This window comes from Hyperolius riggenbachi, chromosome 9 (assembly GCF_040937935.1).
Source record: "Hyperolius riggenbachi isolate aHypRig1 chromosome 9, aHypRig1.pri, whole genome shotgun sequence".
Lineage (NCBI taxonomy): Eukaryota > Metazoa > Chordata > Amphibia > Anura > Hyperoliidae > Hyperolius > Hyperolius riggenbachi.
In genome coordinates this window covers 122284659-122302350 of record NC_090654.1, presented here as the reverse complement: position 1 = coordinate 122302350, position 17692 = coordinate 122284659, and the positions used below count along the sequence as shown (strand labels likewise).

Here is a 17692-nt window from a genome sequence, read left to right as displayed (position 1 = left end):
TCCATTTTATGGAGACAGAAAACGAGTGGTTTAGGTTTGTTTGTTTGTTTGTTTGTTTGCTTCATAATGTAATGAGTTATTTCATGTGGTTTAGTTTACAAGAGTACAAGGACATTCCAATGGATATCGCTCAGCTCCCACACTTGCCGGAAAAGACATCGGAATCCTCGGAGACTTCTGACTCGGACTCAGATTCCAAGGATAATTCAGGTAAGGCAGACAGAATATTAAATTGCCACTCACAGATATGTTCTCCCATTTAGTCCCGTACAATAAATAACTGAAGTTGTTGTTCTCCTCAGAAAAACCAGCACATCACATCAAGTTGTAACCAATTGCTTTATTTTAACTTGCAGGCTTTGTATTAAAGCCTGTGTCCAGAGTCCACTGCAGTACACACTCCTTATAATGCAACAAACCATTGTGAATTTAGTCTAATGTTGAAGTTTATGCTCACTTTGTAATAATAGACCATGGACATATGTTTGGCCCACCTGTAACTGTATTTCATTGTAAACACAACTAGGGTGTTTTATTATGGTATAGCTCCCTTAAAGTGAGTCTAAAATGATTGACAAAAACCAACAGATACTCACTTAAAGGACCTCTGTCGTGAAAATCTTAAAATTTAAAATAAATGTTCGAGAACCCGAGGTGGTTTCTAAGAATGACATCCGCACACAGAGGCTGTGTCTGCCTATACAGCCCAGCCTCTGTTGCTATGTAGTGTCCCCCCAGGCCCCCCCCCCCTGCGCTCTGCTATGCCCCCATAAATCACAGCCGCGCTGTCGACACGCAGCGCGTCGCAGCGGGCTGTGTTTACCTATGTAGTGTCACTCTCGCCGCTCCCCCTGCCTCCTGCATATGCATAGCTCCGGTCCACGCCCGCGTCCCTTCCCTCCAATCAGCAGGGATGGAAGGGACGTGGGCGGGGACTGGAGCTATGCAGGAGGCGGGGGAGCGTCGAGAGTGACATTACATAGGTAAACACAGCCCGCTGCGTGTCGACAGCACGGCTGTGATTTATGGGGGGGGGCCTGGGCCCCCCCCCATAAATCATAGCAGAGCGCAGGGGGGGCTGGGGGGACACTGCATAGCAACAGAGACTGGGCTGTATAGGCAGACACAGCCTCTGTGTGCGGATATTATTCTTAGAAACCACCTCGGGTTATCTTTAACATATACAAATAAGAAGTATGTTACTTACGGAGTTAAATGAGCGATAAATGACTTTTCTCCTGTGTTGCTGTCACTTACAGTAAATAGTTGAAATCTGACTTTACCGACAGATTTTGGACTAGCCCATCTTCTCATAGGGGGTTCTTAGGGTTTTATTTATTTTTAAAAGCACTTAGTGAATGCAGTTGCTCCGACCAACTGCCAAACAAAGTGTACGTTGAGCAGGGAGGCTGTCCAGCATCATTGTATAAATATTTTTCAGGGAATATCTTTATAAAGAATAAAGGCCATGCTGAGAATCCCCCATGAAGAGATGGACTAACCCAAAACCTGTCGGTAATGTCTGATTTTTACTACCTACTGTAAGTGACAGCAACATAGGAGAAAAGTCATTTATTGTAACGATTGTGGAACTTTCTCCGTGATCAGCGCATAACGCGTGCGCTGACACGGCGGAAATCCTCCACAAGCGTATATTTGCAGGCACCCAGCAAAAGGTGCTACGCACCTGTAGAGGGAAATTCCTGTCGGCAGATGGCGCTGGGGAGTGCAGAGGAACCAATCCTCTGTACCTCCACAAGTGCCAGACAGGAATTGTACGAAGCGCAGAACGCAATCGCAAGAGAGGCGATTGCGAATGAGAGCGAGCAAAGGGACAGGTTGTATGTGTGTGCGCCAATCCAGTCGCCACCCCGCGACCGCGCACACACAACAGCAGATATGAAATAGGAACGCGATCGTGAGAGGTGCGATCGCCAGACGTGACACAAGGCAGATCAGAATAGAATACGAGGGTAGCAAAGGCACAGCAAATAATACAATGAGAAGATGCGGAAAATAACAAACGCTAGCTAACCGCGAACACCGCACTCATTCGCAACAGTGCACGCAGTTATGCGTGGTCTCCACGTGATAAGCACAATAGAGACAAGCACGCCTAACTAACCATCGACAGACAAACATGAAACAGAGGACGCGAGCGCTTGCTTAATGGTTACCTCACCGAGCCTCCAGCAAGCGTAGCAGACAAGACAGACACACGAAAACAGGGACAAGCGAGAGATAGGATCCACAGCACTAGCGAAAAGTGGCTAGCGTGATCCAGGTACAGAGTAGCAGAACAGAAGGATCCCCAGCGCTAGCGAAAAGTGGCTAGCGCGATCCCAGAAGACAGAACAGAAGGATCCCCAGTGCTAGCGAAAAGTAACTAGCGCGATCCCAGGAGACAGAACAGAAGAGATAGCTGGTAGCAACCGCTGCACCAGCTATACTCCAAGAACAGAGATCAGAACCATTTCCTGTCGACCACCGTTGGGACAGGACAATGGCAACAGTCAAGATAAGACAGAACAGGCAATACAGATAATACAACCTGACTGGGCTAGAAGGGGAGCCTAAAGCAACCCCCAGGAATTAACTATACTAGATAGCAAAGGCTGACACTCCAGCAGTGTCCATCAGGAACAGACCATGGAAAGGAAATGACCAGCAAAGCCTTCTGGGAAACATAAAGCTCTTATAGTGCCATTCATCAAAGAAGGCAGGTAGGGGATTTGCATAACGAATGTATGCAAATTCCCCAGCAAGAGAACAGACCAGAACTTGCAATGGAAAGACAGGTCTCTGTTCCAGAGTCCTGCAGCATGCAAACCTAAACAATGGTCAAAAGGCTGCCTGCCTGCGCAGGCAGCTGAGCGGATTCTCACAGTACCCCCCCCTCTAGGGATGGATTCCAGACATCCCTCAAAACTGGTATCATCACAAAACTCTAACTGAAGACTCATGAAAGTCGGGGCAGCCCGACAAGGCCCAATTCCAGAGTCAGTCCATCCGAAACCGACCTCATCGGAAGCAGAAGCCACCGAAACATGCCCATCAGCACTACAAGTCTCAGCGTAACACCCATCAGGACTGTGGACACCAGAGAAGAAGCCATCGACACCCTCCAGACAATACCCACCACCTTCCAAGGAGCGTCCAAGAATACCAAACCTGCCGCAATACCTGTTCGAAGTGTCCCTTACAACACCAAAGCCATTGCTGATCGTATTCAGGGCACCAAGCAAAACCTTTCCCGGAATCTCCCAGAACGCCTTGAAGCTCCGCAGAGATCCCAAGAAGCCAGAACGCTCACCAGGCTCACATGGAGAACCACCAAGAACCCCTATGGAACCTATGATCATTCCAGACTCAAAATTAGCAGGACACCCATCAAGATCAGAACTTTCAGGGACCACTTCTGGGCATGCAAGCAGGCAGGCTATATCGGAACATGTCTCCACTGAGGAAGCATCTGAGTACGCTGGTAACCGAGGCACACTTGGGCTTTCTGGGTCACAGAGCACATCGGGGTACACTAGTACAGGAGAAACCTCAGGACATGTCGGGGAACTGGCAACCTCAGAGTCCGACACGACAAGACCAAAACCAGTACCGGGCAGAAAATCATCACGAGTAGTGGTCACAAGTACTGGTCTTTCAAAAGAAGACTCGGACTCAAATTCACAATTTTCTGTAACTGTAATATCATCATTGACTACACATGAATGAAGCTCCACAAGAGCTGCAAAAGTAGTCAGCAAGGCAGCAATGCCTACTGAAGTGGGCAACACCTCAGAAGGACCTGGGGGGCAGGAGACATCTCCTACAAGTTCTGCACCCTTTGGGAGGAACTCGGAGACCTCCAGAACATAATTTTTCAAGTTTTCTAAGAAGGATTCTGTACTATCCATGTTACAGGGCAAAACTGGAACTTTATTTTGTGAACAGGGCAGATGTCCCAGGGAAGATTCCACCACAAACTGAGACTGGATCTCATCATCATGAGGGGAATGTACAGGTATATTTATTGGAACACACACTGACTCCCTAACTTCAATCTCACTGCACCCGGAATTCTGCGTAGCAGTCAAACTAGCTTGCAACTCCAAAACTGCAGAAAAACAGGTAAAAATAGCAGCAATACCTAGACGAGCCTCTAGGGGCAGGGCAGGAGATATTGTACAAGGCAATATCGGCTCATCCAGAGTACAGGGTGGAGAGTCAGAACTTCCCTCAGAGCAAGAAAGGGGCTCACAAACGTCAGTGTGAAAGGAAAACATGTTTCTATTCATGGTACAGGGCAGGTTCAGAGAAAGCGTCTCTGAAAAGGCAAAGAGGGTTCAGCATCAGATTCGCAAAACCGAAGCGCTGTCTCACTCTTAGATTCGGCTAACAATGTCGAATCCGAGGAATCAGAACGCAAAACCTGTGAATCAAAATTCACTTTAGGTTGTGAAACTGACGCTTCTATAGCGCAAACCTCCGCGATCTGTAGAGCAGACTGCAAGGCATCTAGGACCGAAACACTGGAGCAACTGTCCCCAGGCAACGGGCCCTTAGGGCCCTTTTCCACCAGCGCGTTTGCGCTGGCTGAATCGAAAAGTCGCAAACCGCTAGTGATTTTACAATCGCTACCATTTGCTTTTTAACATAGGAATCGCGGTAGGTCATTTCCACTACCGCGATTCGTTTTTTTCAGGAACACGAACGCGCGGCGGAGCGATATTTGCCGCGATTTTACTATGCAGTGCATAGCATAGCAAAATCGCGGCCGCAAACGTCGGGAAATCGCCGGTAATTACGATTCAGCAATCGCTAGCGTTCAGCGTGAACGCTAGCGACTGCTAGTGGAAAAGGGCCCTTACAGGTGTGAACAGGGTGAGACAGAGACTCATCTGCAGAAGAAATAGTGACATCAACAGGACAAACTTTATTAGGCATATTAATTTTACTTTTGACACTGCATAGTCGAGAACTCTTCCCCATAGCAGGGTCACAGACGGAAGATCTCAAAGATCTGTTTCTAAATGACAAAGGATCCCACACATCCTTGAGGAAACCGGCAGACTCATGCCGATCACAATCTGCAGGAACATCCGAGAAACAGGCATCAGATCGCACAGATTCAAACTGCACACAGTCAGGAGAGAATCCTTCAGGATTCGCACAGGAATCAACCACAGCGGCACACTCATTCATTTCAGATTGCACAAAGTCAAGACTCTCATGCTTTACCCCAGAAAGGCAGGAACAATCATCCTACAACGATGTCTCTTTATTGGAATCAATTGGTTGGTGTGTGTGCAACTCATCCAAAATCGTTTGCCATACATAGATCACCAGATCCACATCATCCTTGTCACATTCATCGGAATCAATCAGAAGGTACATTGAATCGAGACAAGCATTCAAGACATTTTCGCTTTTTGCGATGTAAAAATCGCAAAAGGCTTTCCAATCAAAATCGAATTCTTCCAGCAAGGCCCCAATATCCCAGGAAGCAAACGGGGGTTCAAACAGGCCAGTATCCAAATAATCTCCATAGGGGTGGAGTTCAGGAACAAGAACAGATTGTTTAACTGCTTTAATATAGTGTGCGATCCTACCTATAGCAGGATCCACATGAGCTTTGGATTGGGCCAAAAAAGCCGGAGACGGAACAACATCATTACAAACATCAATAGGGAGTGTTTTATTCCGATGCTTGCGTTTTTTAGTTTTTCTCTTTTTAGCCATTTTGCATGTCTGCTGCTTAAAACCTGAAGTGGCAACAGACACATTGAACTGATTGTCATACTGAAAAGTTTTGCATGGAAGGGAAAGATCAGCTGACTTATCAGCAGCTACACACTCAATCAGAGCAGGTGGCAAGCCAGGCAGTTTAAACCAGTGAGAGAATATCACTGCAAGCAACTGATACAGATTACCATTCCAGGAATTGATTTTTAACAAATCATATGCCCAGGTGAACAAATCGTCTTTTAAAAGCACATAGGCAAAAAGAAGAGCCGACGTGGACGGATCAGAAATCCGAAAGGTGGGATTCAGACAAAACCTCACACATTCAGAAAGAAATTCCGCCTTGGTCTCTGAATTTAGCCTTTTAAAGCTCTTAAAGACACAGGACCCAAACTCGACAAAATCGTACAAATCAGAAATTCCGTCTACACTGGGGTTTTGGGTTGGGCTGGTCATTCTGTAATGATTGTGGAACTTTCTCCGTGATCAGCGCACAACGCGTGCGCTGACACGGCGGAAATCCTCCACAAGCGTATATTTGCAGGCACCCAGCAAAAGGTGCTACGCACCTGTAGAGGGAAATTCCTGTCGGCAGATGGCACTGGGGAGTGCAGAGGAACCAATCCTCTGTACCTCCACAAGTGCCAGACAGGAATTGTACGAAGTGCAGAACGCAATCGCAAGAGAGGCGATTGCGAATGAGAGCTAGCAAAGGGACAGGTTGTATGTGTGTGCGCCAATCCAGTCGCCACCCCGCGACCGCGCACACACAACAGCAGATATGAAATAGGAACGCGATCGCGAGAGGTGCGATCGCCAGACGTGACACAAGGCAGATCAGAATAGAATACGAGGGTAGCAAAGGCACAGCAAATAATACAACGAGAAGATGCGGAAAATAACAAACGCTAGCTAACCGTGAACACCGCACTCATTCGCAACAGTGCACACGGTTATGCGCGGTCTCCACGTGATAAGCACAATAGAGACAAGCACGCCTAACTAACCATCGACAGACAAACATGAAACAGAGGACGCGAGCGCTTGCTTAACGGTTACCTCACCGAGCCTCCAGCAAGCGTAGCAGACAAGACAGACACACGAAAACAGGGACAAGCGAGAGATAGGATCCACAGCACTAGCGAAAAGTGGCTAGCGTGATCCAGGTACAGAGTAGCAGAACAGAAGGATCCCCAGCGCTAGCGAAAAGTGGCTAGCGCGATCCCAGAAGACAGAATAGAAGGATCCCCAGCGCTAGCGAAAAGTAGCTAGCGCGATCCCAGGAGACAGAACAGAAGAGATAGCTGGTAGCAACCGCTGCACCAGCTATACTCCAAGAACAGAGATCAGAACCATTTCCTGTCGACCACCGTTGGGACAGGATAATGGCAACAGGCAAGGTAAGACAGAACAGGCAATACAGATAATACAACCTGACTGGGCTAGAAGGGGAGCCTAAAGCAACCCCCAGGAATTAACTATACTAGATAGCAATGGCTGACACTCCAGCAGTGTCCATCAGGAACAGACCATGGAAAGGAAATGACCAGCAAAGCCTTCTGGGAAACATAAAGCTCTTATAGTGCCAGTCATCAAAGAAGGCAGGTAGGGGATTTGCATAACGAATGTATGCAAATTCCCCAGCAAGAGAAAAGACCAGAACTTGCAATGGAAAGACAGGTCTCTGTTCCAGAGTCCTGCAGCATGCGAAACCGACCTCATCGGAAGCAGAATCCACCGAAACATGCCCATCAGCACTACAAGTCTCAGCGTAACACCCATCAGGACTGTGGACACCAGAGAAGAAGCCATCGACACCCTCCAGACAATACCCACCACCTTCCAAGGAGCGTCCAAGAATACCAAACCTGCCGCTGAGCGGATTCTCACATTTATAGCTCATTTTACACTGGAAGAAATGTACTTCTTATTTGTATGTGTTTTAAATTTTAAGATTTTTGCGACAGTTCCTCTTTAAAGGGTCACTTAAGTCACTGTAAAAAAATGAGTTTTACTCACCTGGGGCTTCCAGCAGCCCCCTGCAGCTGTATCGTGCCGACGCAGACTCCATCAGATGCTCCTGGCCCCGCCGGCAGCCACTTCTGGTTTCGGCGACAGGAGCCGACAGGAGCCGACAGGCCGGTAACGCGAGTGATTCTTCGCATTCCCGGCCACAATAGCGCCCTCTATGCTGCTATATAGCAGGTGAGTAAAACTCATTTTTTTACAGTGACTTAAGTGTCTCTTTAAGTGGAGGGAAGACTATGGGTCCTATAGCCTTCCCGTTCCTCTCACAGTCCGCTAATTCCAGTGCAGTATCCCCTGTTCAAATCCCCCACTGCGGGAGGCTTTGGCAGTCTTCAGGAGCCCAAGTGCTCCTGAAGACGGGTGGCTCCATACTGCACGTGTGTGAGAGAACGTGCTAGTGCATACGCAGTACAGATCGGCCTGTCTTCGAGAGCACTCTGACTTCAGAAGACTACCGAAACCTCCTACAGCGGCAGAGAGCAGTCTCTGACCCATCATTTGGAGACTGCTAATGGGGGAGGCAGCACTCACATGGGGACCATAGGAGGAACGAGACCCAGAGCCTTCCCTCTCCTTAGGTGAGTATCTGCTTTTTTTCATAATCGCTTCAGACTCCCTATAAAAAGTCTTAATTGAGAGGAATATGAAAAATTCAATTTCTGACGTTCTTATACAATGCTACTTGCTGGTTGTTGTACCGATCCTCTACCTCTAATGCGCTCCTCCTCACCAACCCAGAGTGATAATGCAGGTCAGGTTTTATGCGTCACAAAAGATCAGCACACAATAGCAAGAAAAATGGCTTTAAAAAAAATGATGGCTATTTGTCAGCTTCCCTTTTCCTCCCACACAAAATCAAGTTCCCTTTAGGACCTCTGTACTTGGACCTTAGATCACTTTCAGTGTTCATTTCACTTGACGTCAGCTCATGTTCCATCTGCACCAGTGAATGGGAAACTAGTTTAGCCTGAGGTCAACCTGAACTGAAAATGAAGATAAACTGCTCAAACGACATTGAACTGCAGTGAAGCTGGTGCTAAACTAACGTCATACTGATATCAAAGGTTGTGACACCTTCATTGTGTAACAATCGCCAAATATAGCATAAAGTTTGCCAGGTCAGTAAGATGGGAAATATTACCAGTGAATGTGCAGCAGAACATGCCTTGTGTAGGTCTCAGTGCTGGGAAGACCATAACTGACAATATTGTAAACGTTGACAATGCAATGTGTTTGCACATTATGAGGAGATTATATGGCTAACAGAACCCTAAAGCAAACCCAAAGTGATCATAAACCGATGAGATAAACAATTGTATTTATAGTTCCTTAACGTACATAGGACTTCCCTGGAATTCCAGACTCTCATTTTGTTATTAAAGGTTCAAAACTTCCCCCAAATGTACCTGAGACAATGTAAACTGTAACCTTAGAAATGTAATGTGTATTCACCTCTCATACACAAAATGAACATGTTATTTGTTTCCTGCACTTTGATATTGTTTTCTCCACCACACAGAGATTTATTGCCTGTAATTAGTAAGTGAGAGTGACTCATTTCCAGCTGCAGGGAACTGTCATTTAAGATACTGACTCTACTCTTTAAGAGGAGCTTTAACCCAGGATTGAACTTCATTCCAATGAGTAGCCGATACCCCCTTTCCCACTATAAGTCTTTACTTTTTCTCAAATAGATCATCAGGGGAGTCTGTATGGCTGATATTCTTTTAAAACCCCTCCCACAGTGTGATGTCATGATCATGGTCCTGACAGTTTGCTGTCTGTGAACCTTGTTGCATTGTATTATAATAGAGAACAGAGGCGCCAAAAGGATAAAAACAGTGTTTAAAAGTTTTAAAATTTTGCTTAGGAGGCAGTGGTGGACTTACCTCCCATAAGCAGACACAGCAAACTGTGTATTCACAAAAGGGATATTTATTGGTATACTCCAAAAATAGATCGCAACGCATTTCGCAGGTCAAGCCCGCTTCATCAGGCAAATACAGGAAGGAGCACACAACAGCAGTATGTCTAGGTAGCACCTGGCGCCTCGGTACCCGCTGCATGCTTGTTTCAGGTGTGTGATCCATACACTACTGCAGCCTAAGAGATCAACAGGGCTCCCAGGCAACTGGTATGGTTTAAAAGGAAATACATATGGCAGCTTCCATAGGTCTCACATCTCAGGTTCCCTTTATGTCTCTGGTAAGTGAGTAAAGCTAAAACCTAACTAACTAGTGCACAAAACAATACATACAAATATATACGAACAGTAATCAGTAAGAATCAGCAGGCAGGAGCAAATTCAGAGGCAGTATGCAAAGCAGAGCCAGGTAATCAGGACAACAAACACAGTAACAGGAACAGGATTGTCTGGAAATAAAAACGCATTTCGAGGCCTATTTATATATTCTGGCAGTGTGAGAGAAGGAAGCGCCTAGTGCACAGGTGTGCGTTATAATGAATTCACAGACTCATAAGGAATACCTTTTGGTGGAAAGGTAAATAATAATACAAAGTAATCTGAGCCTCTGATACCACCTGCAGGTGAACCATGTTGTTGTAACGTTGAGTCTGCAGAGAGCCAATCCATACACTGAGGGCCCGTTTCCACTTGTGCGGTGCGGAATCGCAGCTGATTCCCTGCTAACGAAATCGCATGCGGGTGCGATTCCGCCAGTGTATTTTACCACGATTTCGCATAGGTTAGTATTGATGCAATTTTTTTTTTTTGTAAAATAAATTTTTATTAAATTCTTATCAGTACAAGATAGTAAGACAGATCGAACAGAAAAAAAAGAACTATTATAACACAGTTATCTTGCCAAGTTGTTACATTTCAGTACAGATATTTGTGGAGATACATTTTCATCTAGGCAGAGTTGACATATAGCATTGAGTGGAATTATCAGGTACTGGAAGTAATGACATTGTTACTGCAAATCATCAAGTTTCATAGATAAGATCTTCCACCTTGTCATATATCAGGTTAATGTCCAGGTATCTAATGTATTCGTATTATCTCCACATAACTGAACCATGGAGGGTAAGGTACATAGAAGCGAACGATGGTGGCAAGAGAGAGTAACAGTGAGGAAAAGAGAAGAGAGGAAAGATGGGGAGGGGCAGATAAGGTTGGGAGGGATAAGGGGGAGTGAGTGAGGTAGAGATCAAGGGGGAAGGGGGGGACTAGGAGAGGGAGGCAGGTGCGTCCCCGCTTCGGGGGCCGAGGGTCCAGAGAACAGCCATCCTAGGTAGGGGCCAGATCATAGACGAAGTCTGATGGGTAGCTTCAATAGGCTAATTTTAGAGCAATTTTAGAGCATGTCAAGGGCCCTTGAGGATTCACGAAAATCGATCCATACAGCCCATTTCCTTGAAAAAGCCTCGGCTGTGCCTTGGGAGTCAGAATAGAGATCCTCCATTCTCATGATGAGGTTAATTTCTTTAAAGAGTTCTGTCGTGCTGGGTATGATAGTGGATTTCCAGTGTCTGGATATAAGTAATCTAGCTGCTATCATTAACTGTGGGGTAAGAGATCTTTTAATAGCGGATGTTCTGCCAGGTAGTAAGGTTAGTAGGGCCATGGTAGGCGATAAGTGGAGATTACTGCAGTATAAGTGTTTATGTATCTGAGATAATGTGGCCCAGAAAGGTTGGATAAGGGGGCATTCCCACCAGATGTGGAGGAAAGATCCATGAGCCTGGGAGCATCTCCAACAAGTAGGCGGGGTATCTGGGTTGTATTTAGCAACTTGTGCTGGGGTACGGTACCATCTGGAAAAGACTTTATAGTTTCTTTCCTGATGTAAGGTAGAGATAGAGGTTTTATGAATAAGTGAGAAAATCTTTTCCCACTGTTCGGCAGAGAGGGGGGACCCTAGTTCCTTGTCCCAGGTGTCGGTAAGTTTTAATAAGTCTTTTTCACTAGAGTCACATACGAGGAAAGAGTACAATAGCGAGACTTTGTGGGGGAGCGAAGAAGAGGAAGAGCACATACGTTCAAACTCCGTGAGTGGCCGGTGTATGTGGGATCTGGTGTTGATGGAATTGTGGAACCAAACGACCTGGTTCCAAAGCAGCCAGCCTAGCTCTGGCTTATTATCGGGATTGCCAATCCTATCACGTGTAATAAGCTTACCTCCATCAATAATGTGTCGAACCTGTGGCCAAAAGTTCCGAGGCCAGCCCAAAATGGAGTGTGAATGAACTCCTGAAGCGAAACATGGGTTGTCTAGTAGGGAGGCGAGTGGGCTATATGGAGATGATGGACTGAGTCTGCTGCTGAGAGAATGCCATGTGGTGAGGACAATTTGGGCCCAGAAAGCTATATTGTCAACATTAGGTTTCAGCTCAGGAGGTATCCAGATAAGGGCTCTAGGATCTAAGTTAGATAAAGAGGCTTCTAGGTCGATCCATTGCTTATCTGCTCTGTCTTGAAACCAATTAAGTATATGGGTAAGGATAATGGCGTGATAATATGTCTTAATGTCTGGGAGGCCCATTCCACCCTCTGATTTGGGGCGTGTGAGGAGTCTGAACTTGGTTCTGTGTGGTTTATTGTGCCATATGAATTTCAGTACAAGGGACTGTATTCTGTTTAAAAATTTCATAGGGATTTTAATTGGAATCGCCTGCATAACATAAAGTATTTTGGGGAGGGTGTCCATTTTAATGGTGTTAATACGTCCAGCCCAGGACAGGTGAAGGGGGTTCCAGTTATCTAGGTCCCTTGAAATTTTGTTAAGGAGGGGTATATAGTTGAGCTCAAATAGGTCAGAAGGATTGGATGATATGTGAATTCCCAGGTATTTGATTTTATGGGGTTGCCATTTGAAGGAGAAGGAGTTTTTTAGGGTAGATACAAGCATTTCAGGTAATGTAATATTTAACATTTCTGTTTTATTGATGTTGATTTTGAAATTACTCACATTGCCAAAGAGCTCAAATTCTGTAAGTAAGTTAGGGAGGGCAATGATGGGGTTTGATAGGTAGATCAGAAGGTCATCAGCGAATAGGGATAACTTGAAATGACTTTCATTTCCAATTATTCCTTGGATATCTGAGTTTTGTCTCAGTGCAACCGCCAAGTGTTCCATGCATAGGACGTACAACAGGGGTGAAAGGGGGCAGCCCTGTCGCGTACCATTCGCTATAGGGAAGGCGTCCGACAGGGTCCCATTAATCCTGACTCTGGCTGATGGATTTTTATAGAGAGCCATCACTTTACTCCTGAAGTTTGGGCCCAGCCCAATCTGTTCTAAACAGGATTCAAGGAAAAGCCAGTGGACCCTGTCGAACGCCTTCTCCGCGTCAACAGACATGATGCATAGAGGAGATTTGGACCGTTTGGCATGGTGTATCAAGGAGATGGTCTTTAACGTATTGTCCCTGGCCTCTCTGCCAGCTACAAACCCCGTCTGATCAGTGTGAATAATACTAGGTAGAATGGGTTTAAGTCTCTCCGCTAAGATCTTGGCGTACAGCTTGAGGTCGATATTGATCAATGAGATTGGTCGATAGTTGGCGCAACTATTGGGATCCTTGTCTGGCTTGGGTATTACTGTTATGTGTGCCATGGACGTTTGGTGAGTGAATGACCTATCTGCATTAATAGAGTTGAATGTCTCCAATAAGAGAGGGGTCAGGGATGTACAAAATTGCTTGTAAAAGGGGCCTGTAAGACCATCAGGGCCTGGACTTTTGCCCTTTTTAAGTGCCCTAATGCATGTTATTAATTCAAATTCTGTGATGTCCAGGTCTAGTTCTTTGGCTAGATCTTCAGAGAGGGTTGGTAGTTTGGTTGCATTGATATAAGAAAGGATTTTTTCCTTTAGTTTGGTAGGGTTCATGTCGTGGTATCTGCCTTTAATATTGTATAGAGCTTTATAGTAGCTATTAAATTCATGAGCAATTTCTGAGTTTCTGAATTTGGTATGGCCTTTGGCGTTCTTGATGGAGAAAATATTTGAGTTAGTGGTCTGAGGGTGTAGATAGTGGGCCAAGAGGGTACCACATTTACCTCCATGATAAAAGAGTTTGCTATGGAATCTCTCTCTGGCAACAAGGGTTTTCTGATCTAGTAGAGATAATAAAGATTGTCTGGTGTTTGAGAGTTCGAGATCTAGTGCGGGGGTGTAGGCCGATTTAAGAGTGGTTTCTAGATTTTGGATTTTAAATAATAGGTCAGAAATTTGTGTACCTCTTTCCCTTTTTAATCTAGCTCCATGTGAGATGAAAACCCCCCTTAATACACATTTAAGTGCCTCCCATTTAAAGGTTGCAGGTGTCTCGTCGTCTTTATGATCCCTCATGAACTGTTCTATTACTTCCTTGATGGCTGAGGCACATTGTGAGTCCTTCAGTAAGTTTTCATTCAGCCTCCATTGGAAGTGGCGATGGGAATGGTCGTTTGTGCAGAACGAGATGAATATGGGAGCATGGTCAGACCAAAGCCTGTTTCCAATAGAGGCCTGTATATTGAGATCTAATAGGGATTGAGAGACAAAAAAGTAATCGATGCGGCTGAAAGTCTTATGTACTGACGAGAAGAAAGAATAGTCGCGTGTGTTGGGGTTAAGTGTTCGCCAAGCATCAACTAAGTGTAGAGAGGCCAGTTTAGACTTTAGCTTGGTTAGGGTAGCTTTGGTTAGGGAGGATCTTTGTGAGGAGGAGTCAAGATTAGGGTCAAGGCACAGGTTAAAATCACCTCCCAAGACTATGTCTCCTTCGGCGAATGAAGCCAGTTTAGAGAGGTAGTTCAGTAAAGCACCGCTCTGATTTTGGTTTGGAAGGTACAAGTTGGCTAAGGTATATTTACGGTTGTCTAGTTGAATAATTAGAAAAACAAATCTACCATGTGGGTCAATCAGCTCTTTTAAGATTGTGGTATTTAAGTGTTTATGGAACCCAATGGATACCCCTTTAGATTTGGTAAGGGGATTTGAACTATGGTACCATTTGTTGAAGTATCTGCCCCTGATGGTTGGGATTTGATCAGTTTTAAAATGGGTTTCTTGGAGGAAGACTATGGAGATCTTATGCTTGTGTAGGTAATGCAGGACTTGAGAGCGTTTATTTGGGGAATTGAATCCCTTGACATTGAAAGAGGATATCTGGCAATTATTCATGGATGTGAGTGTAAAATAAATACAGTCTTGTCATGTTACTGGGGCCCTGAAAGAGGCTACGGGGGGAACCGGGCGATCCCAAAGCAGGAGCGCACCTAGAGGAGGAAGTTGGGAGGGGAGGGTTAGAAAAAGACAAGCATAGAGAGGAAAAAAACATAACATAAACATAAACAGCCAGCAAAGCAGAAATGCTGGCAATTAGGAACAATACGTTCATGTGTCGCACCAGTGGTACTAAAAGAAGCGCCACTAGTGTGAGAGATCTGGTGGGGAGTGAGAACCAAGAACCGGACATGAGAGCCCAACCACTCCCGAACTCCCAACATAAAAACATTGCATGAACAGCCGAAACAGGGTTATTAAAAGTCGGGGTGGTGTGTGTGTCCAAATAGAAGGGGATAAAGTGAGGGGGTGGTCAATTTAGCTGAGTTACCTGTGAAAGATAATCTCAGATCAAGGCTGTATGAGGTCTCATCTGTCAGCATCTAGTGAGAATATAGTATTCATAATGGATGACCTGTCTCTGGTTTAGATCTATGTTGTGCACGGAGGAGATCAGGGTAACACGGTAGGTGGGATGGTACCGTGAAGGTAGTTAGCTGGTCTGAAGCGTCCCCCAATAGCAATTGTCTGGGTGAATTTAAGCAGCATGGGGTTATCCGTATGCACGCCTCAAAGCAATCGGAGGACATGGTTGTCCTACCGGGTCTCCAACAGTAAAGCAATTGGCAGAACTGATTTATGTTTCGGCTTAAGGGAGGGTCATACATCTGTTTGGGGGATATGGATACGTATAATGAGCAAGGTGAGATGTCCATGGATAGACTGGGAAGTGTAAGTGTAGGAATCAGGACTAATGCTATTGCGTGGAATTGATGCCATAAGCAGCGTTAGGTCCCTGCATAGGTTCAGTAGTACGGGGGGGGGGGGGGGGGGAATGAGTGTCATTATGGGCCTCTTATTTAACCAACCCAACCTAGAAGGAGTGACTTCTCCCTGGCGTTCACGGACCTATAGTGGGGGGGTTTCCCGCTGAATTCTTTCCCCTTGAACAAAATCAATATGTGGTATCTGAGATACCAGTTAAACCATGACGAGTTCAGGCAGATATACGGAAAGTTGCATTCACCCAACACCCACTGAAGTATAATAGGTCTGAAATACAATACCATAAAACATTCATGCATATTAATAAGGCAACTAGTGTTCTCTATATGAGAGTCATAATGGTGACACAGAAATCCAATTTAGATTAGGTCCCATCTAGTATGGAGGACATATATCATACAGCAGACATAGGAATTGTGCGGAACCTCTGGGGCATATATGAACACAAAATAGGAAGGTGGCATTCAGATCTGGCGGTGTCCGGCTGAGGGGGGTCTGTTATATAGTAGGGACAATATATCCAGGGGGTAAGGCATGGAGTAGCATAAGTCTGTGTGGCGGTGAACGATTGCTGTAGTGCCAATGGCGAGTGGTGTTACAGTTGCACCGCAAGAAGTCATAAAATCACTCAGGATAGGGGAGGTTTATGCTAGGGATATTCTCAGGGCCTTAATCGTCAGTGGTAAAGGGATCAATTTCAAAACAAGCTTTGGGAGAGTACTCACATTAGTTCGAGTGGTCTCAGCAAAGTTGAGGGTGTAATGGAGGATATAGCGAAGGTGATGTGTAGTCAAGGGACCTCCTAAGTGTTTGCCGAATCAGTGTCACGATTTACTCTTCTTCTGTTCTGGACTCTCCTCCACTGTTCTCGTTGTGGGAGTGCTGTGGTTGAAGAGTAAAGTGGCCATTCAGGTAAGGTGATCCTTGGAAAGTCAAAGAACTCCCTCACCCTTTGGAGGTCCGGCAAAGAGGAAAAGGTTGTCGATCTACCTTCTTTTGTCATGTGGATGGCGAACGGGTAGCCCCAGCGGTAGATAATGTCGTTTTCACGGAGTGTTGTTAGGAGAGGGCGTACTGCTCTCCTAAGCTGTAGTGTTAGTCCGGAAAGATCCGGATAGAGTCGGATTTTAACTCCATCAAATTCTATTTCTCCTTTTTGGCGGGCTGCTATCATAATTTTGTCCTTTTCCTTGAAGAAGTGGATCCGGCATATAATATCTCTAGGCTTGAGAGGGTCTGCATTAGGTGGACCAGCAGTTCTGTGTGCCCTGTCCATTTCGATTTTATTGTCTGCTGGTGCATCTAGGAATAAGTTGAAAATGGCTTCTGCAGTGGCCATGATATCTGGGGCACGCGTAGCTTCAGGGACTCCGCGGATTCTTATATTGTTCCGCCTATTGCGATTCTCCATGTCATCCATTTTAAGGTAGATGGCAGAGATATGTTCTGAGTGGGAATCAATGGTGTTTTGTTGTTCCCTAAGCTTCTTGTCGACCTCATCTTGCCTCTTCTCAATGTCCTCAACCCGTTGGACAACATGGCTAAACTCTTGCCTGAATTCGGCCATATCCCTCCGGTGTGATTCTAGTATGCGGGTAACGCAATTCTCCAGGTCTTGTTTGGTGGGTAGGGAACGGATATATTCGTGTAGATCTACTTCCATGTATGAGTCAGCGCCTTCAGAGGACGTCGGTGAAGAGGGGTTTTGTATGGGTATGTTTTGCGGGATCTTCGGTGAATTAGCCGGTGACTGTTGTTTATTACTGCCAGAGCCGCTTAGTGGGGAGTTGCGGCCCTGCCCGCCTTGTTGTTTGGAAAAGTTCCCTGTGTTGCCTTGTCTTTGTGGCTGCGAAGACTCGGCTGCTGTACCGGGTGGCATCTGAGGGACGCTACCCTTACCCGGGTTA

At 45.7% G+C, this 17692-nt stretch overlaps 1 protein-coding gene across 5 annotated transcripts in view; it reads left to right on the top strand.

Annotated features, from left to right (window-relative positions):
- The window catches only part of NPAS3 (neuronal PAS domain protein 3), a 634738-nt gene that overhangs the window by 612130 nt on the left and 4916 nt on the right, over nt 1–17692 (top strand). For all 5 annotated transcript variants that reach the window (XM_068253452.1, XM_068253453.1, XM_068253454.1 and 2 more), the window contains one exon: nt 95–210. In XM_068253452.1, coding sequence (XP_068109553.1) covers nt 95–210 — 116 coding nt within the window. The remainder of the gene's footprint in view (nt 1–94; nt 211–17692) is intronic.